Raw genomic sequence first — 28000 nt, 5'->3', positions numbered from 1 at the left:
AATGGGAGAGTGTGTGTGTGTGTGTGTGTGTGGTGTGTGTGTGTGTGTGTGTGTGTGTGTGTGTGTGTGTGTGTGTGTGTGTGTGTGTGTGTGTGTGTGTGTGTGTGTGTGTGTGTGTGTGTGTGTGTGTGTGTGTGTGTGTGTGTGTGTGGGGGGGGGGGGGTGAGAAGGGGTGAGAAGGGCGAGAAGGGCGTCCGGACCCGAGCAGATCCCTACATGTGACCAGGAGACAGACACACCGCTACAGGTCTATTTATAATGTGGTGAATGGCTAGGCCCCACTCTGACTCTGCTACACCACAGGCAAGGACAGGAGGACGCAGGAGGACAAACACACAGCATGTCACTGCTGCAGGAAAAGCTGAACCTGGAGACGTTATACTCATCCCACAGGTAGGAGGCCATTCTTGCTGAACACTAAACATATCAGCATGGAATACCTACACCACACATACTGTAGCCTACAATACAGTTCCCATCTTACTGAATGCTAGAATGCCACTTATGGACCCGTGTTGTGCTTATGACAAAAGTTACCTCTAGCCTACAAGGCCTCAGTGTCCTTTGCAAATTTTTTTGCACATTTCTGACTTAGTTTCATTATAAAAAGCTGTCTATCAAACCAGAACAAAGCCTCAACAGCATACGTTGAATGGTATCTGAACTTGTTGACTTTGAAGAGTTGGACGGGTTAAAGCTCTTTCCATGAAGTGGATTTTAATGCATATGAATCTTATATCTTTATGTATGTGAAAACAAAAGATACGCTAACTCGAATGTATTTATTTTGGACCACATTAGGATTTTTATGGGTATGTACTGTATGCCAAAGTTTATGCAGAGTGAAGAGGCGAGTTACAATATGTCTGACATAGATTGCACACGCTAATATAATTTTAACCTTGAGATGTTTCCAGTATGCATAGTATGTTGTGATATTGTAGGTGGAAGGTGACAGTAGTGTCGTTGCCCAACTCTGATCACATGACCATTTTTCCAGGAGTAGGGCCATGATGTATTTTTGGGGGTCTGTTATGGAACTGCAACTGCCATGTTTCTGTGACGCATACTAGCCCATAACATTTTTACATTAACTGATCTACCGAGTGTAGATTTCGACAAGGTACTGCTTGAACTAGAGTCCGCTTTCATATAGCAAGAGGGGAGGGCAGTGAGTTCATCACAACAACACCCCAAGACAAATCAAAACATTAGTTCTAAGTCTGAAATGGCACGAGGGCACCTTTTACAATCATCATTTTCAAAATATTCTGTACGGCATTGTGCTTGATTTACGGAACAACATAAAACATGTAGAAAACACTTCTTGCAGACACTGCGGGAAAAAAAACAATTTAAAAAAGTTATATTTTATTGTTTCCTTAAAAGTATTCATTACATCTTCAGATTAATATCTGTAAATATAATTAGTAAAAGATGCATAAACAATATGTGTCATACAGCATGTGCCTTAGGTTACTTTCAAATTGTTTTGCCCACTTCTCCCCCCCAAGTGAGAATACAGTGCATTCGGAAACTATTCAGACCCCTTTTTTTCCCCCTCATCAATTTACACAAAATACCCCATAATCACAAAGCAAAAGCAGCTTACATACAGTGAGGGAAAAAAGAAGAAGATCTGCAAAGAGGAGTTGGACAAAATCCCTCCTGAGATGTGTGCAAACCTGGTGGCAAACTACGAGAAACGTCTGACCTCTGTGATTGCCAACAAGGGTTTTGCCACCAAGTACTAAGTCATGTTTTGCAGAGGGGTCCAATACTTATTTCCCTCATTAAAATGCAAATCAATTTATAACATTTTTGACATATGTTTTTCTGGATTTTTGTTGTTGTTATTCTGTCTCTCACTGTTCAAATAAACCTACCATTAAAATTATAGACAGATCATTTCTTTGTCAGTGGGCAAACGAACAAAATCAGCAGGGGATCAAATACTTTTTCCCCTCACTGTAAGTATTCCGACCCTTTACTCAGTACTTTGTTGAAGCACCTTTGGCAGCAATTACAGCCTCGAGTCTTCTTGGGTATGACACTACAAGCTTGGCACACATGTACTTAGGGAGTTTCTCCCATTCTTCTCAGCAGATCCACTCAAGCTCTGTCAGGTTGGATGGGGAGCGTCGCTGCACAGACATTTTCAGGTCTCTCCAGAGATGTTTGATCGGGTTCATGTCCGGACTCTGGCTGGGCCACTCAAAGACATTCAGAGACTTGTCCCGAAGCCACTCCTGCTTTGTCTTAGCTGTATGCTTAGGGTTGTTGTCCTGTTGGAAGGTGAACCTTCACCCCAGTCTGAGGTCCTGAGTGCTCTGGAGCAGGTTTCATCAAGTATCTCTCCGTACTTTGCTCCGTTCATCTTTCCCTCGATCCTGACTAGTCTCCCAGTCCCTGCCACTGAAAAACATCCCCGCAGCATGTTGCTGCCATCACCATACTTCACTGTAGGGATGGTGCCAGGTTTCCTCCAGACAAGACGCTTGGTATTCAGGTCAAAGTGTTCAATATTTGTTTCATCAGATCAGAGAATCTTGTTCATCATGGTCTGAGTTTCCTTTAGGTGCCTATTGGCAAATTCCAAGCAGGCCGTCATGTGCCTTTTACTGAGGAGTGGCTTCCGTCTGATTAGTGGAGTGCTGCAGAGATGGTTATCCTTCTGGAAGGTTCTCCTATATCCACAGAGGAACTGGAGCTCTGTCAGAGTGACCATCGGGTACTTGGTCACCTCCCTGACCAAGGCCCTTCTCTCCCAATTTACAGTGCCTTGCGAAAGTATTCGGCCCCCTTGAACTTTGCGACCTTTTGCCACATTTCAGGCTTCAAACATAAAGATATAAAACTGTATTTTTTTGTGAAGAATCAACAACAAGTGGGACACAATCATGAAGTGGAACGACATTTATTGGATATTTCAAACTTTTTTAACAAATCAAAAACTGAAAAATTGGGCGTGCAAGATTATTCAGCCCCTTTACTTTCAGTGCAGCAAACTCTCTCCAGAAGTTCAGTAAGGATCTCTGAATGATCCAATGTTGACCTAAATGACTAATGATGATAAATACAATCCACCTGTGTGTAATCAAGTCTCCGTATAAATGCACCTGCACTGTGATAGTCTCAGTTGTCCGTTAAAAGCGCAGAGAGCATCGTGAAGAACAAGGAACACACCAGGCAGGTCCGAGATACTGTTGTGAAGAAGTTTAAAGCCGGATTTGGATACAAAAATATTTCCCAAGCTTTAAACATCCCAAGGAGCACTGTGCAAGCGATAATATTGAAATGGGAGGAGTATCAGACCACTGCAAATCTACCAAGACCTGGCCGTCCCTCTAAACTTTCAGCTCATACAAGGAGAAGACTGATCAGAGATGCAGCCAAGAGGCCCATGATCACTCTGGATGAACTGCAGAGATCTACAGCTGAGGTGGGAGACTCTGTCCATAGGACAACAATCAGTCGTATATTGCACAAATCTGGCCTTTATGGAAGAGTGGCAAGAAGAAAGCCATTTCTTAAAGATATCCATAAAAAGTGTAGTTTAAAGTTTGCCACAAGCCACCTGGGAGACACACCAAACATGTGGAAGAAGGTGCTCTGGTCAGAGGAAACCAAAATTGAACTTTTTGGCAACAATGCAAAACATTATGTTTGGCGTAAAAGCAACACAGCCCATCACCCTGAACACACCATCCCCACTGTCAAACATGGTGGTGGCAGCATCATGGTTTGGGCCTGATTTTCTTCAGCAGGGACAGGGAAGATGGTTAAAATTGATGGGAAGATGGATGGAGCCAAATACAGGACCATTCTGGAAGAAAACCTGATGGAGTCTGCAAAAGACCTGAGACTGGGACGGAGATTTGTCTTCCAACAAGACAATGATCCAAAACATAAAGCAAAATCTACAATGGAATGGTTCAAAAATAAACATATCCAGGCGTTAGAATGGCCAAGTCAAAGTCCAGACCTGAATCCAATCGAGAATCTGTGGAAAGAACTGAAAACTGCTGTTCACAAATGCTCTCCATCCAACCTCACTGAGCTCGAGCTGTTTTGCAAGGAGGAATGGGAAAAAATTCTGTCTCTCGATGTGCAAAACTGATAGAGACATACCCCAAGCGACTTACAGCTGTAATCGCAGCAAAAGGTGGCGCTACAAAGTATTAACTTAAGGGGGCTGAATAATTTTGCACGCCCAATTTTTCAGTTTTTGATTTGTTAAAAAAGTTTGAAATATCCAATAAATGTCGTTCCACTTCATGATTGTGTCCCACTTGTTGTTGATTCTTCACAAAAAAAACAGTTTTATATCTTTATGTTTGAAGCCTGAAATGTGGCAAAAGGTCGCAAAGTTCAAGGGGGCCGAATACTTTCGCAAGGCACTGTATCAGTTGACCAGGCGCCCAGCTCTAGGAAGAGTCTTAGTGGTTCCAAACTTCTTCCATTTAAGAATGATGGAGGCCACTGTGTTCTTGGGGACCTTCAATGCTGCAGACATTTTTTGGTACCCTTCCCTAGATCTGTGCCTCAACACACTCTACGGACAATTCCATGGCTTGGTTTTTGCTCTGACATCACATGCACTGTAAACTGTGGGACCTTATATAGACAGGTGTGTGCCTTTCCAAATCATGTTCAATCAAATAACTTTACCACAGTTGGACTCCAATGAAGTTGAAGAAATATCTCAAAGATGATCAATGGAAACAGGATGCACGTGAGCTCAATTTCGAGTCTCATAGCAAAGGGTCTGAATAATTATGTAAATAAGGTATTTTTATTTTATTTTTAATAAGTGTGACGTTCACTGTCTTCAAACTCCCTGTCATGAGCCAAGGCGCAGTGTGTATGTAATTCCACATCTTTTAATAAAGTGAAACTTTCACAAAAAAAACAGGTAAACAGAAACCGAACGTGACGCAACCGTGGCGCACACAAACACACACAGAAAATAAACAATTACCCACAACATTAGGTGGGAAAAAGGCTGCCTAAGTATGATTCCCAATCAGAGACAACGATAGACAGCTGCCTCTGATTGGGAACCACACTCGGCCAAAAACAAAGAAATAGAAAACATAGAATGCCCACCCAAATCACACCCTGACCTAACCAAATAGAGAAATAAAACGTCTCTCTAAGGTCAGGGCGTGACAATAAGTTTGCAAACATTTCTAAAAACCTGTTTCCACTTTGTCATTATGGGTGTAGACTGTAACGCAACAAAGTGTGGGGTCTGAATACTTTCGAAATGCACTGTTTGTAAAGGATTCTATAACCTTTCAACTTTGACATTTTAACTGACGCCCTTAAATGTTGTGTTGTTTACAGATGCAGGAGCCTGTGAAGGTTGCCATGGACGACTTAGACCACAGTGTGCACATAGCGGAGCGGGACTGGGACAGCTTCTATAAGGAGAGTGAGGAATGCTCCCTGCCACAGCCCGAGCTCGCAGGCTCAGACGACTTGGGCCTCAGTGATGAGGAACCAGAGGATTCTGTGTGTCCAGTGTTTCCGGCCTTAGGCAATGTCCAAGATGACCCCCGGCAGCAGAATGCAGCTCCAAACACTGCCATCCCATCTGAGCCCAGTGTTAAGGAAGAGGCTACCCTCAGAGAGGTTTTCATCTGTACAGACCTGCCTGTAAAGATTTGCGAGAGTGGCTCTGAAGAAACACAACTAAATTATCCATTGAGCTTAACTGAGGAAGAGGGTGGTGCTCTCTTGGACAGGGTCTTTGACAACTCCCCCCATGCACAGAAAGAATCAGATTCTGGCTACTATGGAGAAAACAGAGAATCTGGGTACTTTGAAGAAAACAGCCTCACCACAGAGTTGGTAAAAGACACCCCAGGAGAGACTGCTGAGCAGAACACAAAAGAGACCTCTAGGAACGAGGACATAACAAAAAATCTGGGTTCAGTTCCAGAATCTTCTAGCAACAAGTGCATAGCTAACAGTGACCCCTCTGGAGCCTGTGATGTCTCAGATATCAAAGGATTCGACGGAGAGCTGCCAAGCGAAGGTGGCACTGGTACATTACATGACATCTTAACACCCCTCTCCCTACAGCCTGTTCCACTGCCACACCAAGACCGGTATCCAGGCCAAAATATCAGCCAGGAGCAGCTGTTGTCCCACACAGAAACAGCTATATTATGCGAGAGACATGCCATTGTGGCGCCAAGGGAAGAAAAAGAGCGCTGGTTTGTGACCGTGAACGAAAGTCAAGCGCCTCACAGAGTACATGCTGCCACCGCGGTGAAAAAAAAAAGAAGAAAAAAAAAAACTTGTAGGAATTCAGTCCCACGGGGCCACCACACCTCAGAGGGGCCAGACCCTCCCCCTGAGAGTGAGTCAGAGATAGATATAGACGGAATGGAGGAATCTAACAGGCAGGAGACCATGAATGAGTTTAGTACCCAGTCATGCAATAAGTCAAAACCACTGCCAGACACACACACATTGCCAAATAATTATCATAGAGAAGTCTATATAGAGTTTCCCAAAATAAATGTAAGCTATTCGGAGTTACCCCCTCTCTTTTCAGAGTTAAGCTCTTCATCATCATTCAGTGAAGACGTGAATATTTCTACAGAGTCGCCCCTTCAGAGGGATGACTCCACCGAGGCGCTCGACCCAGAGTCGTCTGTAGAAGAAAACAAACAGGAAAATTACAGCTCAGCCGTTGGCTTAAAAAGGTCAGTAGACCATCCATTATCCAAACTACAACACCTATTACTTGCACTTCACCGCTCTGAGTCTGTGTACTCGAATGAGGAAGGGGAATTATTTTACACCACCAGCACCAGCTATGATTCTGAAGAGGAGTATGTCTCAGCCACAGAAATGGAGGATACTAACATACCTTCCAGTGAGATAGATTCCACTCGCTCTGCCTCTCTTCCTCTACAAACCCCTACTGCTAATTCACAGCCACTAATTCAGGAAGACTGTCTAAATTGCCCCTTGTTGTCACAACGTGAAGGTTATGAAAACACAGCTGACCAGGCTTACATCGAGTCTGTCAGAACATGTCCCTCCACTGGTCACAGTAACAGTAACCCTATAATGTCAGAGCAAAGCTCAGTGCCGGCTGATTCAAAGCACAGCCCTGACTCCCACATGACTAATGAGACACCAGCACACAGAGCTGGTGAGCCACTTACAGTCTGGGAACATTTACCACAGACAAACACTTCAGAAGATCAACCTCCTCTTCCTCATCCCGAAGTAACAGTGACACCAACAGAAAACCCTGAAACATCGTATAATGCATCAGACCCTACTCGCCCAGTGTATGCCATCTCTGCTTTTTGGGATGAAATGGAAAAATTGACGATTAAAGACATCTTGCACCTCAGGGTATGCAGAAGCCCATCTCCCCCGAAGGAGACCCTCCATCCTCAGGAATCTGACAGTGCATGTGTTGATGTCACAGTCACAGACGCAGACATGCTGAACAGTTCCCTGACTGATATTGAGGAATACTATTCACAAGACAGCTCACTAATGGACACTTCCGATACCGCAGACTCTGACTATTTCACACACAACGATGACTCCCCCAAGCCAGACCGCTCGAGTTGCGAGTTCTCTACCTTCTCCGATTTTGACGAAGAGTACATGCCATTTTTCGGCACTAGCTCAATCCCCAGCCCTGAGCTTGGGAACTTCGAACGGAGAAGATCAGAGTCTCCCCGCTCAGGGGCCATCTCACAGGAAGAAACAGACTCCAGTACTGGCCTGGCCACTCCTGTTGACTGTGAGGAGCTTGCAGCACTATCCTCCTCTTCTGAAGACAGCATCCCCAACAAAGACAGCATCTCCAACACCAGCCTCCTCCCAGAAGCTACATGCCTGAAAAGGATCAGGAAGAGCAGAAGCATGCTCAACATTGTGCAAGATCTGGAGGTAGCTCAAGTAGAGACGCAGCTGAAAGACATGCACAATGCCCAAGCTCTGGATGTCAAGAAGCAACTGAAAGACATGTGCAATGTACAAGCAGCTCTGGAGGTCCACATGCAGCTGAAAGACGTGCACAATGTACAAGCTCTGGAGGCAGAGATGCAGCTAAAGGACGTGCCCATTGTACAAGGTCTGGCTATAGAGATGAGGCCAAAAGACATGCGCAATGCCCAAGCTCTGGAGGTCGAGATGGAGCTAAAGGACATGCTCGAGGAAGCAGAAAAGAGCTTATTTCTCAACAGCTGTCAGGACTTAGACTTTGCGGAGAATCCTGTTCTTGCAGTGATTGATAGAATCAGCCGAATGCCCTCCCCAATTCTACCCAATACAGACATACTGGACGAGCGCTACAGAATCACCTTTCCAGAACTATACGAGTACCTGTTCACAGAGGATGTCCTCTCTGTCTACGAGTCCCTTATGTCTACGTCAGTGGCTGAGTGCTGTTATGACTACTCTCTCTCTAAGTACGGAGCTGGAGTGTTATTCCCTCCCCTGGTCCAGCAGTCCCTGCATGGTGAAGGAGAACCAGTCCCCATCTTCTCCTGCTCTCGCTCGGCTGCACGAGACCTCAGGTCCCCCGAACTGGAAGATTTTCTCTTCCCACAACAAGACACATATCTCGAATCCGAGGAGGACGACTGCTCCCCTATCAGAGTGGTGACTCGCTCCGACATCCAGGCCAAAGAGGCTGTGTCCTTCTCCTCGCCCGCTTCTGCCGCCCCAGATGGTTACCCACAAAACACCCACTTCTACAGCCAGAGAGGCTGGACAGGGAACTGGAAGAGCCTGCTCTCCCTGAGGAGGATCCGCTTCCCAGGAATGGGCAGCACTAGCAGTAGCTGGTGCTGGAGGTCTGGTGCCTGGATGTCTCCAGCTGTGGGTCAGGCTCAGAGGGCTTTGCCCCCTCCCATTACACCACGCAGCCAAGCTGATACAATTGTCAATGAGGCAACCAGGATCTCCCCTCCTCCACCTGAGGTCATTCAACTCGGACACCAGATCTTCAGACAGCTTTCAGAGAAGCAGAGACGATTCAAAAGCCTACAGACAACCGTCTCAGTGTCAAGTAAGTATTATCTAGTGATGTGAGATGGTTGATCCTTTACCTATACAATCACACATTGTGTACATACATACTCTTATACTTTTACACATACAGGTAACTGCCAAAATAATGGAAACACTTGAGTAATTGAGGGATTCAAAATATATTGAAAGCAGGGGCTTCCACACAGGTGCGGTTATGAGTTAATTAAGCAAGTAACATCCCATCATGCTTAGGGTCATGTATAAAAATCCTGGATAGGTCGTTATTTTGCCTACCATAGCTAACAATGCCCCCATTTATTAGGCACGAGTGGTCACTGAATGGTTTGATGAGCATGAAACGATGTAAACCACATGCCATGGCCTTCTCAGTCACCAGATTTCAACCGAATTGAACACTTATGGGAGATTCTGGAGCGGTGCCCGAGACCTCGTTTTCTACCACCATTAACCACACAACACATTTCCCGTGAAAAAATGGTGTCACATCCCTCCAATAGAGTCCCAGACACTTGTAGGATCTATGCCATCTATGCTGTTCTGGTTCGTGGTGGCCCAACGTCCTATTAAGACACTATGTTGATGTTTCTTTTATTATGGCAGTTACATGTACATTATACATAATACTTAATACATTTTATGTATTAAGGTCATGTATTTTCATTGACCCATCTCAGTTACATGTGTTTTCCCTCCTGTAGAGAAAGATGGCATCCTTTTCTCACTGAAGCAGTCTGACATGTGTCTGGTCTGTATTGCCTTTGCCTCCTGGGTACTGAGGTCAGCAGATCCAATGGCTGCAGATACATGGAAAGCAGGTAAATCCATAGAACCGCTTAGTATTGCCAAAAAGCACTGTCATCAATTATCATTGGTTTTTATATCAATGTTTTATTGTATTTATTCTATACATTTCATGGGTATTAAAACGGAATATAAATAAGTCAATTACTCATGTCTAATTGTAGCCAGGATGCCAGTCTGTTTCTGCACTTGCCAACTCTTTGTGGAATTGCCATGCCAAATATTGGCCAGACAATGAGTTACCAAGGTAGCACAAACAGAGCTTGGACCGGACTGGTATAATTGCGAGACAGGTTTCAAATTATGTAAACAAATCTCTCTGAACAATTGTTCAGCTCTGCTGGCAAATGTGAGTGCCATATCTGCCATCCAGTACCTTCGGCGCTACGTGGTGAAGAGAAGGGAAGCTGGAGATCTGAATGATTCAACTGAAGATAGGGCATGATATATAGCTATTGCTTCTAGAGAACCCTTTCCAGACATTTTAACTTGGGTCCATAGGAGTGTCATAAGAGTTTCATACAACGTAGAAACACGAATAACCATTTACAGTTGAAGTCGGAAGTTTACATACATCTTATCCAAATACATTTAAACTCAGTTTTTCACTATTTCTGACATTTAATCCTAGTAAAAATTCCCTGTTTTAGGTTAGTTAGGATCACCACTTTATTATAAGAATGTGAAATGTCAGAATAATAGTAGAGAATTATTTAATTAAGCTTTTATTTCTTTCATCACATTCCCAGTTGGTCAGAAGTTTACATACACTCAATTAGTATTTGATAGCATTGCCTTTAAATTGCTTAACTTGGGTCAAACTTTTCAGGTAGCCTTCCACACGCTTCCCACAATAAGTTGGGTGAATTTTGGCCCATTCCACCTTACAGAGCTGGTGTAACTGAGTCAAGTATGTAGGCCTCCTTGCTCACACACGCTTTTTCAGTTCTGCCAACACATTTTCTATGGGATTGAGGTCAGGGCTTTGTGATGGCCACTCCAATATCTTGACTTGGTTGTCCTTAAGCCATTTTGCCACAACTTTGGAAGAATGCTTGGGGTCATTGTCCATTTGAAAGAACCATTTGCGACCAAGCTTTAACTTCCTGACTGATGTCTTGAGATGTTGCCTCAATATATCCATATAATATTCCTTCCTCATGATGCCATCTATTTTGTGAAGTGCACAAGTCCCTCCTGCAGCAAAGCACACCACAACATGATGCTGCCACCCCTGTGCTTCACAGTTGGGATGGTATTCTTTGGCTTGCAAGCCTCCCCCTTTTCCCTCCAAACATAACAATGGTCATTATGCCCAAACAGTTCTATTTTTGTTTCATCAGACCAGAGGACATTTCTCCAAAAAGTACAAGCTTTGTCCCCATGTGCAGTTGCAAACCGTAGTCTGGCTTTTTTATGGTGGTTTGGAGTAGTGGCTTCTTCCTTGCTGAGCGGCCTTTCGATATAAGACTAGTTTTACTGTGGATATAGATACTTTGTCCTGTTTCCTCCAGTATCTTCACAAGGTCCTTTGTTGTTGTTCTGGGATTGATTTGCACCACAGTACGTTCAACTCTGGGAGACAGAACGCATCTCCTTCCTGAGCCTTATGACAGCTGCGTGGTCCCATGGTGTTTATCCTTGCCTACTATTGTACAGATGAACGTGGTACCTTTAGGCGTTTGGGAATTGCTCCCAAGGATGAACCAGACTTGTGGAGATCTACAATTAATTTTCCGAGGTCTTGGCTGATTTCTATTGATTTTCCCATGATGTCAAGCAAAAAGGCACTGAGTTTGAAGGTAGGCATTTAAATACATCCACAGGTACACCTCCAATTGACTCAAATGATGTCAATTAGCCTATCAGAATCTTCTAAAGCCATGACATAATTTTCTGGAATTTTCCAACCTGTTTAAAGGCACAGTCAACTTACTGTATGTAAACTTCTGACCAACTGGAATTGTGATACAGTGAATTCATTATAAGTGAAATAATCTGTGTGTAAACAATTGTTGGAAAAATAACTTGCGTCATGCACAAAGTAGATATCCTAACCGACTTGTCAAAACTATAGTTTGTTAACAAGAAATGTGTAGAGTGGTTGAAAAATGAGTTTTAATGACTCCAACCCAAGTGTATGTTAACTTCGGACTTCAACTGTATATCTCAATCACAGTAGTAATTGCCATAGCATTACATCATTTTTACTGGCAGGACAGTAGAAGTAAAGTTAATAAGCATTCTAATCCAGATAGAGGCAGTTTTCCGGATACAGATTAAATCTATTCCGGGACAACAACAAAAAGCAGGCTAAATGGAGAATCTCCATCGAAAGTGCTTTTTAGTCTGGTACTGGGTTTAATCTGTGTCTGGGACACAGGCCACTAATGTTTTACTCAACAGGAAGCTTGAGCTGGTAAATGATATTCGATTTTGACAGTGAGACATTACCTAAATTGCGATGTTCAGTATGCAAATATTTCTCAGACAGGATTAAACACACCTAAATAGCAGGGATAAAAATGTTCTGGGTGAACGGAGGTTGATGTGGACCATAGAGACTAATAGAGACTGTGCAGTATGTCAATGTAACTTTACAATAACATGGTAAGCATGACTATGTGGTGCCTTCATGTAATAAAACAGAGTATTCGGGTCTTGTAAAAAGCATTTGTTGTGATTAAGTCAGTCAGCATGGTCAGTTCCTACATTTTATCAAGAGAATTTGAAAGCTAACCATTAGTGCCTATTTTTGACATATGTGCAAAGCAAAATGCAATTTGTATGTAGAGAAAATGGATTTGTCAAGAGTTACGTGTAAGTCAAAGATGTCAGTCAGCCTGGTAGGTTTGTGTTAATGCTCGGAGAGAGGCTACAGCCTACAGAATATGTCTTTGCTTTGTCATGCATGCAAACGGGAGAAACGTGCTAAATATTCTGTGCTTGCAAAAAGGGAGATGTGCAACATTTCATGTGAATGTACATGGTCAACGTACGTATAGTTTAATGTACATGGTCAACGTACGTATAGTTTAATGTACATGGTCAACGTACGTATAGTTTATTGTACATGGTCAACGTACATATAGTTTATTGTACATGGTCAACGTACGTATAGTGTATTATACATGTCATGACAGAATGTCCTTCCAAAGCGTTACGTTGAGGGAAGAAAAATAATTGGAGGGAGTTTTAAGTATGTCTAAATGAAAGAATTGATACAATTTGATAACGCGTGGTTGGTTGCTGTGTAATAAATGATCTCAATGATGGTCAGTCCAAACAAATCATTCAGTTGTTGCAAATTACCATCTCAGATATCAATTACATTTCCACCAAGGGCTCTGTTGAGTACACAACATATTATATCACATTGTGCATCAATTAAAGTAACTGAATGTACTTCAGCATGATTCTGCATGTTTATAAAATGCCAATATTAACATGGTCTATGCAAGGCTCCGATTTGTTTTCTCGGCAGTGGAAAGGCCAAATGGTATCTGCAATATTTGAGATATTTGAAATGAATATCAAACACTAGCACTTTTCACCTTAGAAAAGTTGAATGAACCTCTATGATAATAGGGTACTGTGTGTGTGTAAGTTGATGGAATAACTTCAAGAAGCTATTTGTCATTGTTTAGCAATTAAATGTACCACTATGCATCTCTTCCTCTCAGTCTCCACTTCATTTCCATATAATTGCACAAGTCTGGATGTAGGGTCTACATTACCATACACTCAGTGTGTTGGGATTTGAAATGGCCACAGTGTACAGTGATCCTACTGAAACAGCACAGCTTCAATGAGGAAGGGTGAGGATTGCCCCCTATTGGCCAAATGCTGTTACCAGAACAATTCCCCCCCAAAAGGTCTATCCTAAGCAACCAATACATACAGAAGATATACTTTGAACAAATGTTATCATGTTATTGCAGAATTATTTATTCAAATAAATATGCAATGCATACATTTTTGTTTTTCCATATTATTATTATTTCACATAAATATTAAAACAGGATTTGTCCATGGTAGGGATGCCAAGGTTATAATGCTTTTTCTGTTTCGTCTAACCAACACAATATTACTTTCCTGATCCACTGTTCTAAACACTGTTTTCTGTCAGGGGTGACAATAGTGATACTCCAATTTATAATTTTCTGTGCTAACCCACTTTACTTTATAACGCTATATATACTGTGTGTATATCTAAATAATTTAATTTTATTGTGCCAGCTTGCAAGTCAAGAATTCACACCTCATATTAATAATAATCATAGTTATTAATATAGAATATTGAACATATATTATTTACAATCTCAAAAATGTACTGTGTGTGTCAGAGCTTAGGTTAAATTGTGAAAACTTATCTTGAAATATATAAAACTTTAGGGTTTAGACAAATATTTAGCAGATATAGAATAAAATTAATCTACTATGCTTTTTAGTTGTCTAAACACAAACGAACAACGCTACTCTAAGTTCTGATGAAAATCGAAAGGGAAACAGTCATGCAAGGTTATTACAGTCAATCATCCAAACATCTAATATTAAATGTCATTCTGTACAAGGAGATCATTCAGATTGTTTAGAAATTAAAATGATAGTTCACCCCCCCCAAATCAAAGTTTGTCAGATGTTTTCATAACTCCAAAAAAGGTGAGCCATATTCCGCACTCGCTATATATACTGCATTAGGAGAACTCTAGAAACAACAAAATCCATATGAAGTGGTAGACAACAAATGGTATGGAATAGAGACTACACTAATCTTCAATTTCTATAACCAGACCATTATTGAAATATGAAAAAGTCTCACAAAAACTTGGATGATTTGGGGGTAAACTATCCCTTTAAGTGCTGAGCAAGAAACAAGCATACAGATCCAAAGATAGTTCATTCTCAATTACATTTAGACTTTTAGAAAAGGATACACTAAGATTAGTTGTCGCATAATGTCAAAAGTACACAGCATTGCTATCTCTATGTATTTCCATGGTGACTCACACCGTCAGGTGTCTCACGATGGCTTGTCACCTTCTTTCTTCAGGCGGCTGCGGAGGAAAACAACAACAACACAATATTAATGTCAGTGCAATAGCTCATCAATAAACCAAGATCCTAATTTCGTCGAGGGATTGAAGACTTCTCAATAAATGCATAAATGAAAGCACTGTGGTTCAGCTAAACTGTTGTTGTTGGTTGTTTTTCGAGGTGGTAATCACCTCACCTGTAGTAATCCTCCTGCCCGGGCAGAGGCCCCCCATGTTGTAGGTGGTGGTGTCCATGCAGCCACTGCTGCTCCATGGCCAGCCTCTGCAGCTCTGCTGACTGGGCGTGCATGGCCTGGAGCTGGTGGGCTGCAGACATCTGTGGGATGGGGCCCTGAAGCTCACGGGGGTACCCTGCTCCTGCAACAGCGGCATAGGCTGTTTGGATGTTGATCAAGGGACACAAAACCTCAGAGTGAGTCTCAGCCAATTCACAATAACACAGAAATATAGACTAAATACAGTGAACTGAATGTGTGCGTTCCCATATAAAACAGTGAAGGTTGAGGTTCCTCACCAAACAGTGGGTGTCGCAGCATGTCATGGTCATGGGGCAGGTCGTTGAGCAGAGGGTTGGGGATGGGGCCTCCGGGGAAGGGGAAGCGGGCCAGGCGGGGCCCTGGAGCCAGGGGATCCAGAGGGTGGGGGCCATTACCTGGGTGACAGTAACACACATCATCTAATGAAGCAGGAGAACAAACAGTATATCAATTAACACATATCACACACATCAGTTAACATAGGGCAGGGGGGTGAACAATACACGCATACCAACTGATAACTACACTGATAACTCCTCTCTCAACAATAAATAAGACTACCAAACAACATTAAATAATTTATTTTATTTCAATGAAGATAGCTACCATGTAGCAGAGATTGGTCCTTAAGCTTCACTCACCATAGATGTGGAACAACTATTACCACTTAATTCTGTTTTACATTTTTTTATTTTTTTATCGGATTTTATTGTTTTAGAAGACAGAACAAAAACAATAATCAATTTGTGAATATGCAGAACACATATGTACACACATATCCTGAAGATGAAACAAAAACAAAAAAAACATACAAGTGCCCTTACCCTCACCTTGGTTGAGCGGGTCCTGCTGGTGCAGGTGCAGGTGTGAGTGGATGTGGGAGTGCTGGTGGTGATGCGGCGTCACGTTCAGCATCTGCAGCCTGGCGGCCGGGTCATTCGCCACAGACGCCATCCTCTCTGCGTGGAGCCTCTCGGCAGTCAGCCGCTCAGCGTAGCTCAGCTCCGGACGCATCTGGGGCCCGGCCAGGGCCAGCGCCTGTCTCTCCCTCTCCAGGTGGTTCTGCATGGCCGGGTGGAAATGACCAAAGGGGTGGTGGGGCGGCCCAGCGATGTGAGGCAGGGCCAGGGCTCCATGTCGGGCAAAGTGCTCCATGGGGTTGGCTGATGGATGCATGGTCTCCATTTCCGGGGGTTTGACCTCAAAACCGGGCTTCATCCTCTCGCGGAGCTCCCTCTCTCGGAGGTTACGGAGCTCCCTCTCTCGCATGCTGGGGTCGGCGGCGTACAGGCCGGGCATGTGGTAGGCCAGCAGTGGGTCCCCGGGGGACAGGGACACGAAGAAGGGGTGGTTGCGGTTGGTGGGGGACATGACGTGGGGTCGGGCGTACTCACTAAGGGTGCGCAGGGCCGGGGTGTCGGGGCCGATGTAAGGGGGGACGGCCGCCACGCTGGTGGGGGGCTGCTCGAAGGAGGAACGCATGTGGACCTGGCCGATCATCTGGACATCACTCATACGGCTGTCGTGGGACGAGCTGGACGCTCTCTGGAAGAGGGAACATTAAGGTGGTTAAAATTTGCGAGAAAACAATGTATAGAGCCCTACAGACATCATTAACTGATTACATTGTTTTACTATGTAATAATATCATTGCTGAGATAGGAGATGGTAAGACATGTCAGTTTCAAAAAGGAAAAGATGGGCTCTGCTCCTTCATGTAGCTCAGTGCCAGAGCAGTGAGCACAATATGCTCTATCAAATCCCTTGGAAGAAGAAACACAGAAATCAGACAGGCAGAGGCTGGGGGGAGGATCAGAAAACAGCAAGCATAGCGAGTAACAGCAGCGCGGCAGCAAGAGACACCAGCGCATGCGCCTGTCATCGAGGAAGCATGCGTAGAATTGGTCGACTTAAATAGACCGCATGTAAATAAGAGTGCGAATCCAACTGGTGCAATATCCACTGATGCCACCACACTTGGGTTTCCCTTTTGAACGGGCCACAATTTATTAATGTGAAAGAAAACAAACAAGGAATAGAGGGAAGACCACAGCATATTACTCACAGCATTTTTCTCTTCCTGCCTCTCTCGTTCCCTCTCCCGCTCTCTCTCCCTGTCCTTCTCCCTCTCTCGGGCGTTGTGTTCAGCCTCTCTCTTGGATCTCTCCACAGCCTCCTCTCTCTTCTTGGCCAGCTTGGATGAGGCCAGAGGGGTGAAGAACAGGTCTGTTCTGGAACACGAGTTGTAGCCACGGTCCAGGTGTTTGATAAACCTGAAAAGAAAAACAATGGACGTGTATCAAAACAGCATATTTAGAAATCACACAACATTACGTTTGAGAATGTAGCAAACTCAGATGAACAACATCTGTTATACATCGAGAAACACAACACCATAAGATGGTCAACAATATGGCCACAATTAAATCTGTAAAGGAGACCTATTCTATAAGGCCATCATGAGCGATGTCATGCAGTAAGTACCGTGCTGATTGGCTGGCGTGGCTGGCGATGTCGACAACCGAAGGTTCTGGCGAGGGACTTCTAGGTGGAGGGGGCGGGCTCTCAGGCTCACACTCATCCAATGGCTCTTCTTTAATCTGGACATGTGACCCTCCCATGCCAATGGGGTTTCCGGGCGAGGGTCGCAGGGGCATGGAGGTGAAGGAGGGCTGGAGACCAGGGACTGGACCCATGGTAGAGGGAGCAGAGGGGACAGGGTGCAAGGCCGAGGGGCCAGAGGAGGGCAGGGTGGAGTGGGAGTGACTGCCTCTGCCATGGAGGTTCTGCAGCTGAGTGAGCACGGGAGGTTGGGGTGGGAGTCCCTGCTGCATGGGTAGGGACTGGGGCATGAGCTGGAGGGGGGGTGGAGGGGCACCGGGAGGGTGCTGGTTGGGCAGGGAGTTGAGGGGCTTCAGTGCTGGCGGTGGGGGCAGGTTGGACGGCATCTGGGGGAAAGGGGGAGCAGAGGAGAGGTGCGGTGGCTGCTGCTTGTGCGATGGTGGGATGGGTGTGGTTGGGGGTGGTTTGATTTGGGGCCCAGAAGTAAGGGGGATCGCCTGGGAGAAAGGAGGTTCCCTGGGTATGTGAGGAGGGGGTCGCTGGGAGCGGGGGCCCTGGGTGGGAGCACCATGGAGGGGCAGGGTGGGAGGAAGAGAGCCAGGTGGAGGAAGAGGACCCTGGAACACAGGAGATGGAGGATGAAGGGCCTGTCCCAGTGGTGGAGGGAGGGGTGATGGGCCAGAGATGGGGTGTGAGGAGGGGGGTGGGGGTTGGCTGTGTGTTGGGCCTGACTCATAGCCAGCTGACTGACCAGCCTGAGCAGGCTGGGGGGGCTCTGGGGAGTGGGGTACCTGGGCCTGTACCTGGCCAGGCTCTGCAGAGGGAGAGGTGACCCGGGGGGGCAGGAATGTGGTCGAGACTGCAGCCTGCACTGGAGGAACAGTCGGTGCGGTCTGTGTTACAGCAAGGGCAGCAGCAGCAGGGGTGGTCTCTGCTGCCGCCTGGTGGGCACCCTGGGGCTGCTGGACAGAGGAGTCGGAGTCACTCTCATTGCCCTCGTTGCCCTGGTGAGGGCTGGGGATGCTGGGGGAGGAGGAGCGGTTGTCCTGGTCGATGTCTTTGGTGTCGCTGCTGCCGTCGTCTTGGGCACTGCGGCTGTCTGAGCAGCTCTCCTCCTCCACCTCCCCCCCCTCTGGCTCAGCCTCTCCATCGCCCTCTGACCGGCACTCCACCTGTTCACCCTGAGAGGAATGACACACGGTTAGAATTGTCGATGAGGGGAGTTAATGTTAATGTTACATGAAAAGAGGCAGTGGATAGTTCCAGGCACACCCAACAATGTAGCTCAGCGCAGGAAGATAAGACATTAACTGAAGAATAATGAGGAAACAAAAGCATTTCTGAGAGCTGGTTTTGTAAATTTTTGCTTCTCACTGATCTTGAACCCGTTCGCGGTAATCGCCTCGCTACCGTCTTAGTCTCCGTCTCACCTGCTGTGTTTTCGTCCTTTTAGTTGCTGTTCTCTCAGGCTCCTCTGGGTCCTGGGCTGCACTCTCCCTGGAACGTTTAGTACTCTTTGGTAGGGGCACCTCTTCCTTGATCTTCTGTTGGATGGAAGGAATAGAATTTGGTTATTCAATTCAGTTCTACGGTGTACGTACAACACAGTCAAAAGTCTTCGGACAAAGAGGAAGCTCTGGTCTGAATAGCAGATATACAACTAGACATTTGAAGTGTACTTTCAATTCACAAATGCGCCATTACAGTGAATACATACAGTGCCTTGCGAAAGTATTCGGCCCCCTTGAACTTTGCGACCTTTTGCCACATTTCAGGCTTCAAACATAAAGATATAAAACTGTATTTTTTTGTGAAGAATCAACAACAAGTGGGACACAATCATGAAGTGGAACGACATTTATTGGATATTTCAAACTTTTTTAACAAATCAAAAACTGAAAAATTGGGCGTGCAAAATTATTCAGCCCCCTTAAGTTAATACTTTGTAGCGCCACCTTTTGCTGCGATTACAGCTGTAAGTCGCTTGGGGTATGTCTCTATCAGTTTTGCACATCGAGAAACTGACATTTTTTCCCATTCCTCCTTGCAAAACAGGTCGAGCTCAGTGAGGTTGGATGGAGAGCATTTGTGAACAGCAGTTTTCAGTTCTTTCCACAGATTCTCGATTGAATTCAGGTCTGGACTTTGACTTGGCCATTCTAACATCTGGATATGTTTATTTTTGAACCATTCCATTGTAAATTTTGCTTTATGTTTTGGATGTATGTGAGGATCTCTGAATGATCCAATGTTGACCTAAATGACTAATGATGATAAATACAATCCACCTGTGTGTAATCAAGTCTCCGTATAAATGCACCTGCACTGTGATAGTCTCAGAGGTCCGTTAAAAGCGCAGAGAGCATCATGAAGAACAAGGAACACACCAGGCAGGTCCGAGATACTGTTGTGAAGAAGTTTAAAGCCGGATTTGGATACAAAAAGATTTCCCAAGCTTTAAACATCCCAAGGAGCACTGTGCAAGCGATAATATTGAAATGGAAGGAGTATCAGACCACTGCCAATCTACCAAGACCTGGCCGTCCCTCTAAACTTTCAGCTCATACAAGGAGAAGACTGATCGGAGATGCAGCCAAGAGGCCCATGATCACTCTGGATGAACTGCAGAGATCTACAGCTGAGGTGGGAGACTCTGTCCATAGGACAACAATCAGTCGTATATTGCACAAATCTGGCCTTTAGGGAAGAGTGGCAAGAAGAAAGCCATTTCTTAAAGATATCCATAAAAAGTGTCGTTTAAAGTTTGCCACAAGCCACCTGGGAGACACACCAAACATGTGGAAGAAGGTGCTCTGGTCAGATGAAACCAAAATTGAACTTTTTGGCAACAATGCAAAACGTTATGTTTGGCATAAAAGCAACACAGCTCATCACAATGAACACACCATCCCCACTGTCAAACATGGTGGTGGCAGCATCATGGTTTGGGCCTGCTTTTCTTCAGCAGGGACAGGGAAGATGGTTAAAATTGATGGGAAGATGGATGGAGCCAAATACAGGACCATTCTGGAAGAAAACCTGATAGAGTCTGCAAAAGACCTGAGACTGGGACGGAGATTTGTCTTCCAACAAGACAATGATCCAAAACATAAAGCAAAATTTACAATGGAATGGTTCAAAAATAAACATATCCAGGTGTTAGAATGGCCAAGTCAAAGTCCAGACCTGAATCCAATCGAGAATCTGTGGAAAGAACTGAAAACTGCTGTTCACAAATGCTCTCCATCCAACCTCACTGAGCTCGAGCTGTTTTGCAAGGAGGAATGGGAAAAAATTTCAGTCTCTCGATGTGCAAAACTGATAGAGACATACCCCAAGCGACTTACAGCTGTAATCGCAGCAAAAGGTGGCGCTACAAAGTATTAACTTAAGGGGGCTGAATAATTTTGCACGCCCAATTTTTCAGTTTTTGAATTGTTAAAAAAGTTTGAAATATCCAATAAATGTCGTTCCACTTCATGATTGTGTCCCACTTGTTGTTGATTCTTCACAAAAAAATACAGTTTTATATCTTTATGTTTGAAGCCTGAAATGTGGCAAAAGGTCGCAAAGTTCAAGGGGGCCGAATACTTTCGCAAGGCACTGTATATCCCTGACTTAAAAAAGAAAAGATTAAAAAAAGAACATGTACCTTGCCAGGCTTCTTTGTGGAGTCAGTCTTGTCTGAGCCGGAGCTTCTGGATGTGTTGGAGGTGGAGCTAGCTCCACTGGGTGCAGGAGACGGATGGCTACTGGACTGCTGGTCTTCACTGGTAGGGGAGCCTGTCCGCCTCTTGTGGCCACTTCTTAGTGAAGACAACTGGAGAGAGATACAACGGAGTAAGTACTGAAAGAGAGAATGATTGTAACGGTACTGACTGAGACAAATTAGTGAGGGTGGCAGGGGAGGTATCCACTAGACGGGGCTAAGATGGGAGGCTCTCAGCCTTACCGGTGCTCTGCTGCGTCGCGTCCTCATGCCGTGCTTCCCGTTGCCCTCCTCTTCCTCTTTGACAGGTTTGAACATGAAGGGAGGGTCAGCAGGCTTGGGGCCGGGCGGCAGGCGGCCATGTTTGTTGTAGAAGGTCCGACAGGTGGTACACAAGAGGATGTTATCTCTGCCGCCGTGCTGCCAGTCCTTAGAGGCTGAAATTAAGGCCCAGTGCAGTCAAAAAAGGGGAATTTCCTGTGTGTGTGTGTGTGTGTCTGTATGTATGTATGTATATACACTGCTCAAAAAAATAAAGGGAACACTTAAACAACACAATGTAACTCCAAGTCAATCACACTTCTGTGAAATCAAACTGTCCACTTAGGAAGCAACACTGATTGACAATACATTTCACATGCTGTTGTGCAAATGGAATAGACAACAGGTGGAAATTATAGGCAATTAGCAAGACACCCCCAATAAAGGAGTGGTTCTGCAGGTCGTGACCACAGACCACTTCTCAGTTCCTATGCTTCCTGGCTGATGTTTTGGTCACTTTTGAATGCTGGCGGTGCTTTCACTCTAGTGGTAGCATGAGACGGAGTCTACAACCCACACAAGTGGCTCAGGTAGTGCAGCTCATCCAGGATGGCGAGCTGTGGCAAGAAGGTTTGCTGTGTCTGTCAGCGTAGTGTCCAGAGCATGGATGCGCTACCAGGAGACAGACCAGTACATCAGGAGACATGGAGGAGGCCGTAGGAGGGCAACAACCCAGCAGCAGGACCGCTATCTCCGCCTTTGTCCGCCTTTGTGCAAGGAGGAGCACTGACAGAGCCCTGCAAAATGACCTCCAGCAGGCCACAAATGTGCATGTGTCTGCTCAAACGGTCAGAAACAGACTCCATGAGGGTGGTATGAGGGCCCGACGTCCACAGGTGGGGGTTGTGCTTACAGCCCAACACCGTGCAGGACGTTTGGCATTTGCCAGAGAACACCAAGATTGGCAAATTCGCCACTGGCGCCCTGTGCTTTTCACAGATAAAAGCAGGTTCACACTGAGCACATGTGACAGACGTGACAGAGTCTGGAGATGCCGTGGAGAACGTTCTGCTGCCTGCAACATCCTCCAGCATGACCGGTTTGGCGGTGAGTCAGTCATGGTGTGGGGTGGCATTTCTTTGGGGGGCCGCACAGCCCTCCATGTGCTTGCCAGAGGTAGCCTGACTGCCATTAGGTACCGAGAAGAGCTCCTCAGACCCCTTGTGAGACCATATGCTGGTGCGGTTGGCCCTGGGTTCCTCCTAATGCAAGACAATGCTTGACCTCATGTGGCTGGAGTGTGTCAGCAGTTCCTGCAAGAGGAAGGCATTGATGCTATGGACTGGCCCCCAGAGCTGAATCCAATTGAGCACATCTGGGACATCATGTCTCGCTCCATCCACCACAGACTGTCCAGGAGTTGGCGGATGCTTTAGTCCAGGTCTGGGAGGAGATCCCTCAGGAGACCATCCGTCACCTCATCAGGAGCATGCCCAGGCATTGTAGGGAGGTCATACAGGCACGTGGAGGCCACACACACTACTGAGCCTCATTTTGACTTGTTTTAAGGAAATTACATCAAAGTTGGATCAGCCTGTAGTGTGGTTTTCCACTTTAATTTTGAGTGTGACTCCAAATCCAGACCTCCATGGGTTGATAAATTTGATTTCCATTGATAATTTTTGTGTGATTTTGTTGTCAGCACATTCAACTATGGAAAGAAAAAAGTATTTAATAAGAATATTTCATTCATTCAGATCTAGGATGTGTTATTTTAGTGTTCCCTTTATTTTTTTTGAGCAGTGTATATATATTTCCACACTATGAGGTTGGAATAATACTGTGAAATTGTGGAAATTATGATAATGCCTTTTCGTATACATTTTCGCCTGTTTTGGTGGGATGGAGTTTTAGCCTGCCTGGTGATACGATTTCATACTGAGATCAAAACAGCTGCATTGGACCTTTAAAAAATGTAATTTAATTTAATCAACGGTATTGATCCCGAAAGGAGAAATTGGATTTGGCAGCTACATAGTACACAGACACACAATGCATAAGAACCCATTGACCTGAGCACTGGTGGCTGGTGGAGCAAGTACGATACATGACATCAATGCAAGCTAATATAATCAATGGGGGAATAACATTGTTGTGTTCTCTGAAGAGAAATGGAGAGAGTTCAGCTGTACTCACTGGTAGTAGCACAGTGTCCACAGGTGCCCTGCTCGCTGTCTTCACTGTCCAGATCATCCTCACTGGCCGAACTCACGTCCACTGCAGGAGAGAGAAGAGATCAGATTAAAGACTATACCCACTCCTATTCATTTCGATCTTATTGTGTTGTCTACAGTTACTGGACTAGAAGATAGACTAACGGCCTGCCATAAAATCAGCTAAATCTTAAGGGAATTGATCCTCCCCGGCACTCACATGATTGGGCGCGGGAGGGGGTATTCACAGTGGCAAGGGCGGCGCGAGTCTTGGCCTTGCGTGAGGATGGCTGTCTACGGTGCTGACGGTAGGGCCGGGTGCCTGCAGCCTCGGGCGTTTTCTTCCAGTGGTAGTAGAATGTGATCAACTCACCCTGCCAACAACACAACACGCATGATTTTGAGGAGGGGCACAGATTGCAGATTCCAATGAAGAGACTGACTGCATCTCAAACAGTTAGGTCTGTTGATTGTGTGTATAGTTATGTCCAATTATATCTGTCCGTTATGTCTAGACAGACATGAGAGGCAGTATGATAGTAAAACATATTACACCCGGTGTTTTCATTTACCGTCTTCTTGTTGGGCAACAGCTCTTTGCGAATCCTGAAGAAATGTTTACCGTACTGTCTCAAACCTTTGATAAACCGCTTCTGTTGATTGTAAAAAGATTGTCGTGGAAGCAAAACAAAGTCAACATAGTTCCCAAACATTTGTCTTGTGCAATATACCATGCAGTGTAAACGTGTTTCGTAATGTTGCACTGTTGTCTATGTTATACAATGGCCATAATTCATATTGAACATGCATAGCATTGTTGCTTGGAGTAACCCGATGCAACCACAGAGCAGCCCTAACAGCACATAGGGCCATATACTGTCTTGAAATTTTAGTGCTTAAATCAAATATCTGCGCTGACATCAAGGACTTATTTATGCAAAAGCCTGAGCTGCAACGCTCATCTCAACTCTAAATCGGGTCCATAGTGTCTAAAGTTAAACATTGTCTTTGCACCAGAAGTAAGCATGGTGCAAGCTGCCTTACCACGTCATCTTCTGACCAACATTTCTCAATAAGTTTGGGCACGGGTTTCTTCACTAGGCGCTGCAGAGCTTTAGCCGCGTCATAGCGGCTGGCGTGTAACTGTAAAGGGAGACAAAGGAACACAGAGCTCCTGAGAAGGGTTACAGATCTTATTCGTAGCAATATATTGTTCACACAATTGTACACGGGATATTTTTTTTCCATTTTTTTTTTATTTACCATATTTTTCGGAAAAAACACAAATTACATTTAAAAAGAAAAAGGAGAAAAAATGAAGTAAAACAGGTGAAAATTAAATGATCTTATTGTTCCATTTCATATTCCCATTTAAATGCAGCAAAGTTATCCTGCTGACCATGTTTAAAGCGTTGAGTGTGGTATCGTCACGAGAGGCCGCCAAACAACCATCCTCTGTGGATCCTCCATCACACATTCCTGCAAACGCTGCCATGCTCCTTCAATCAGGAAGAGGTAGGAAATATAAATAAATTAGGAGGGCTGTGCAGTCAGTCAGGATGACAAGAATGAAAAGCATTGTACACTACAGACCCCTACAGAAGTGTTTTTAAATGACATTATCTTTAACAATAATGACCTGACAGGCTAGCTCGAAGAACTCTGATAGGACAAGTCTTTGGACTAAATGACAACTAAAAACCAGCAGCAGTCACACTTTCTTGATATGCTCACCAATGTGAAACAATTATGTTCTTTCTGCACACAACTTCATGACCATAGTAATGCACATCCCTCTCACCACCAGTGTTATGCAACGCTGACAGACACCAAGGTTTTGAATGCATCCCACCAGTCTTTAAATCCGGCAGGAATCGTATGCACCATTCATCACACAAGAGATACAGTATGAGTGTAGCCTGGTCCCAGACCCATTTGTGCTGTATAGCCAACAACAACAAGAGTTGGATATATAGCAAAAACAGATCTGGGACCAGGCTAAATTGAGTGCTGCTGAGTTGACACTAACCTGGCAGCTCTGAGGTACATGAGGAGGTCACAATCATTGACCCCTGGCATCCACACCAACTCTTCATTCTCTGTCTGGGTCTGCACACCAAGCACAGGGCGTGATTGCAGCTCAGGGAGCTTGGCCTGCATACACACAAATAATACAGACAGGTACCATGTTATTCTCACCGTCACAGACAGTTTATTACAATGATATGACTTTTGCACCATGTAATTCACAAATACGGGCAAATATATGACAGGTTATGACCGTGAGATAGTTTATGATGACACACTGTATGAATCAAGTAGCTCACAGATTTTGCAACAGAGATGGTCAAAGACATAGCGGTACTGCTAAGGTCTCGTATGGGCAATACAGACTAGACAGAGTGACATCCTGCCTACAGGGGTTTGTTGGACTATTACCTGATGACTTGATCCCACTCTGATCTCCCCCTGTGTGCTGTTCAGGCTCCTGGAAATAGGGATAATTCAGTTATAACACAAGTTACATATAGCATTACATTGTTATATTATTACGTTATTGTAGATTTCATTACATTAACTAGCCTTTATTGTATAATATTTGCAACTGATAATATGAACAGAAAGGAACCAAGATAAATATTTTTTGGACAATGCAATGCAAGAAACACAAGTCTTATTTGTTGTTGCATCAAGTCAACTTGACACAATTTCATCAACTGTATTATTAATCAAGTAAACACTGTAAGGCCAGTAGGTAGCCCAGCGGCTAAGGAGTTGGCGCATTAGCTGGTTGCTGGTTTGAAGCCCGGGCTGGGCACTGGAAATAAAGGGCGGATTTGATCTGGCAACTGGAGAGCTGTTGGGTTCAGTTTAACAACAATCCCCTATGGTTGGGCCCTTAACCCCACAACATGCTCTTCATCCAGGGGTGCTACACTGCAGCTTGATCCTGTGCTCTTCTCAACTGTGTGCAATCAAATTTCTGTTGTCTGGTGTAACATATGGATAATAATGTTGTATTGGATTTTAATGTTTATTGCTATTCAATTCATGTTCTGTTCTAAAACGGAAAGAGAACTAAGTCTACTGCTAGATACCTCCCTTTTTATGACATACTAATGCATGTGTTGTTTATATGCAACAGTGATTATGCATATTTAACACAAATCACAGGGCAAATATGCTATATGAGTGAGTAGTGGCAATATTTTAATCCCTATTCTAAATATCAGAATATTACCGTTTTAAAATTGCATTTCAATTGGGCAGTGCTTTCCTTTAATCCCGCCCATCCATCAGTAAGAGCCAATCTGAGTGCGGGTATTACGTTCCCGCCTCCAAGCATTACATAAACGAGACTCGTCTCGAGGCCCTTGCAAACATATCAATCACACATTGACATCTTTTTACAAATTGTCAACAAGCATTTATTGCTTTCGAGCGTATAACGCATATTTGAGATTTTAAATAAATCAACCTCATGTCGTCAACGCGTCTATTTACGTGGCACGACAAGTCTCGCAAAATGGAGTATTGATATAACCTAGCTACATACTCTTTTCCAATGTGTAGCTAGCCACCCATCTTTACAGGGAGCAGAAAATCGACAGAAACCACAGCAACTCTGTCACAGTTGATTTGACACATACCGGTATGACACTAAAGTCCAAAATTCACTAACGTAATAATATATTTTGTCCGTACGGTAGCTAGCTTGTTAGCTTTACATAGATTAGGCTAACAACTCCATCGCGACAATTGCAATTCCCAAGTATGTCATAAAAATGGCAATGTAAACATTACAATACAAGATGTTCGCGTCCAAAAACATATACATTTAACGAGGCAACTCGAATACCTTCTCGGACTGAACAAGTCGTCCATGTCGGAGGCTTGTGTCGTTTTTATGTTGACACTGCCAGCGTAGTGGTCGATACAAACTATGCAATTCCTCTATTTCATAGCTACTACTCAAAATGGAGGCTACGATGAGTCGATTTTATTCCTACCACTAAGCTGTGCAATGACCTCAGCTCCCACACGCAGCCTTCAAAGTTCCTTTCTCTGTAGACATAACTGAGCATGTGCCGCGGTCCCTAA

General features: G+C 44.6%; 2 protein-coding genes across 10 annotated transcripts; one reads left to right on the top strand and one right to left on the bottom strand.

Annotated features, from left to right (window-relative positions):
• Positions 1-15032, top strand: perm1b (PPARGC1 and ESRR induced regulator, muscle 1b). Of its 2 annotated transcripts, none has more exons than XM_021568864.3 (4): positions 1-393; positions 5350-9055; positions 9738-9854; positions 14894-15032. In XM_021568864.3, the coding sequence occupies exons 1-4, from the start codon at positions 268-270 to the stop codon at positions 14953-14955; spliced, it is 4011 nt and encodes a 1336-aa protein (XP_021424539.3). In that variant the 5' UTR covers positions 1-267; the 3' UTR covers positions 14956-15032. The 2 variants fall into 2 exon arrangements, with proteins under 2 accessions (XP_021424539.3, XP_021424538.3); XM_021568863.3 differs by lacking the exon at positions 14894-15032 and adding an exon at positions 10176-13509.
• rereb (arginine-glutamic acid dipeptide (RE) repeats b) lies at positions 13765-27989 on the bottom strand. 8 transcript variants are annotated; one of them, XM_036950169.2, is made up of 17 exons: positions 27759-27989; positions 26339-26387; positions 25929-26053; positions 25299-25398; positions 24944-25042; positions 24472-24552; positions 24120-24273; positions 23883-23963; positions 21669-21862; positions 21369-21536; positions 19147-19260; positions 17639-18897; positions 17220-17427; positions 15979-16699; positions 15412-15573; positions 15069-15272; positions 13765-14897 (listed from the first exon to the last, which is right to left on the bottom strand). In XM_036950169.2, exons 1-16 carry the CDS (start codon positions 27782-27784, stop codon positions 15070-15072), a joined length of 3744 nt encoding a protein of 1247 aa, XP_036806064.2. In that variant the 5' UTR covers positions 27785-27989; the 3' UTR covers positions 13765-14897; position 15069. The 8 variants fall into 8 exon arrangements, with proteins under 8 accessions (XP_036806064.2, XP_036806060.2, XP_090061619.1 ...); XM_036950165.2 differs by having other exon boundaries at positions 15074-15272; XM_090205493.1 differs by having other exon boundaries at positions 15412-15549.
• Between the last annotated feature and the right edge of the window lie 11 nt (positions 27990-28000).

The sequence above is a fragment of the Oncorhynchus mykiss genome, chromosome 17 (assembly GCF_057628025.1).
Source record: "Oncorhynchus mykiss isolate SJ-2025 chromosome 17, ASM5762802v1, whole genome shotgun sequence".
NCBI classification, from domain to species: Eukaryota; Metazoa; Chordata; class Actinopteri; order Salmoniformes; family Salmonidae; genus Oncorhynchus; species Oncorhynchus mykiss.
This window is presented reverse-complemented; position numbering and strand designations above follow the sequence as displayed.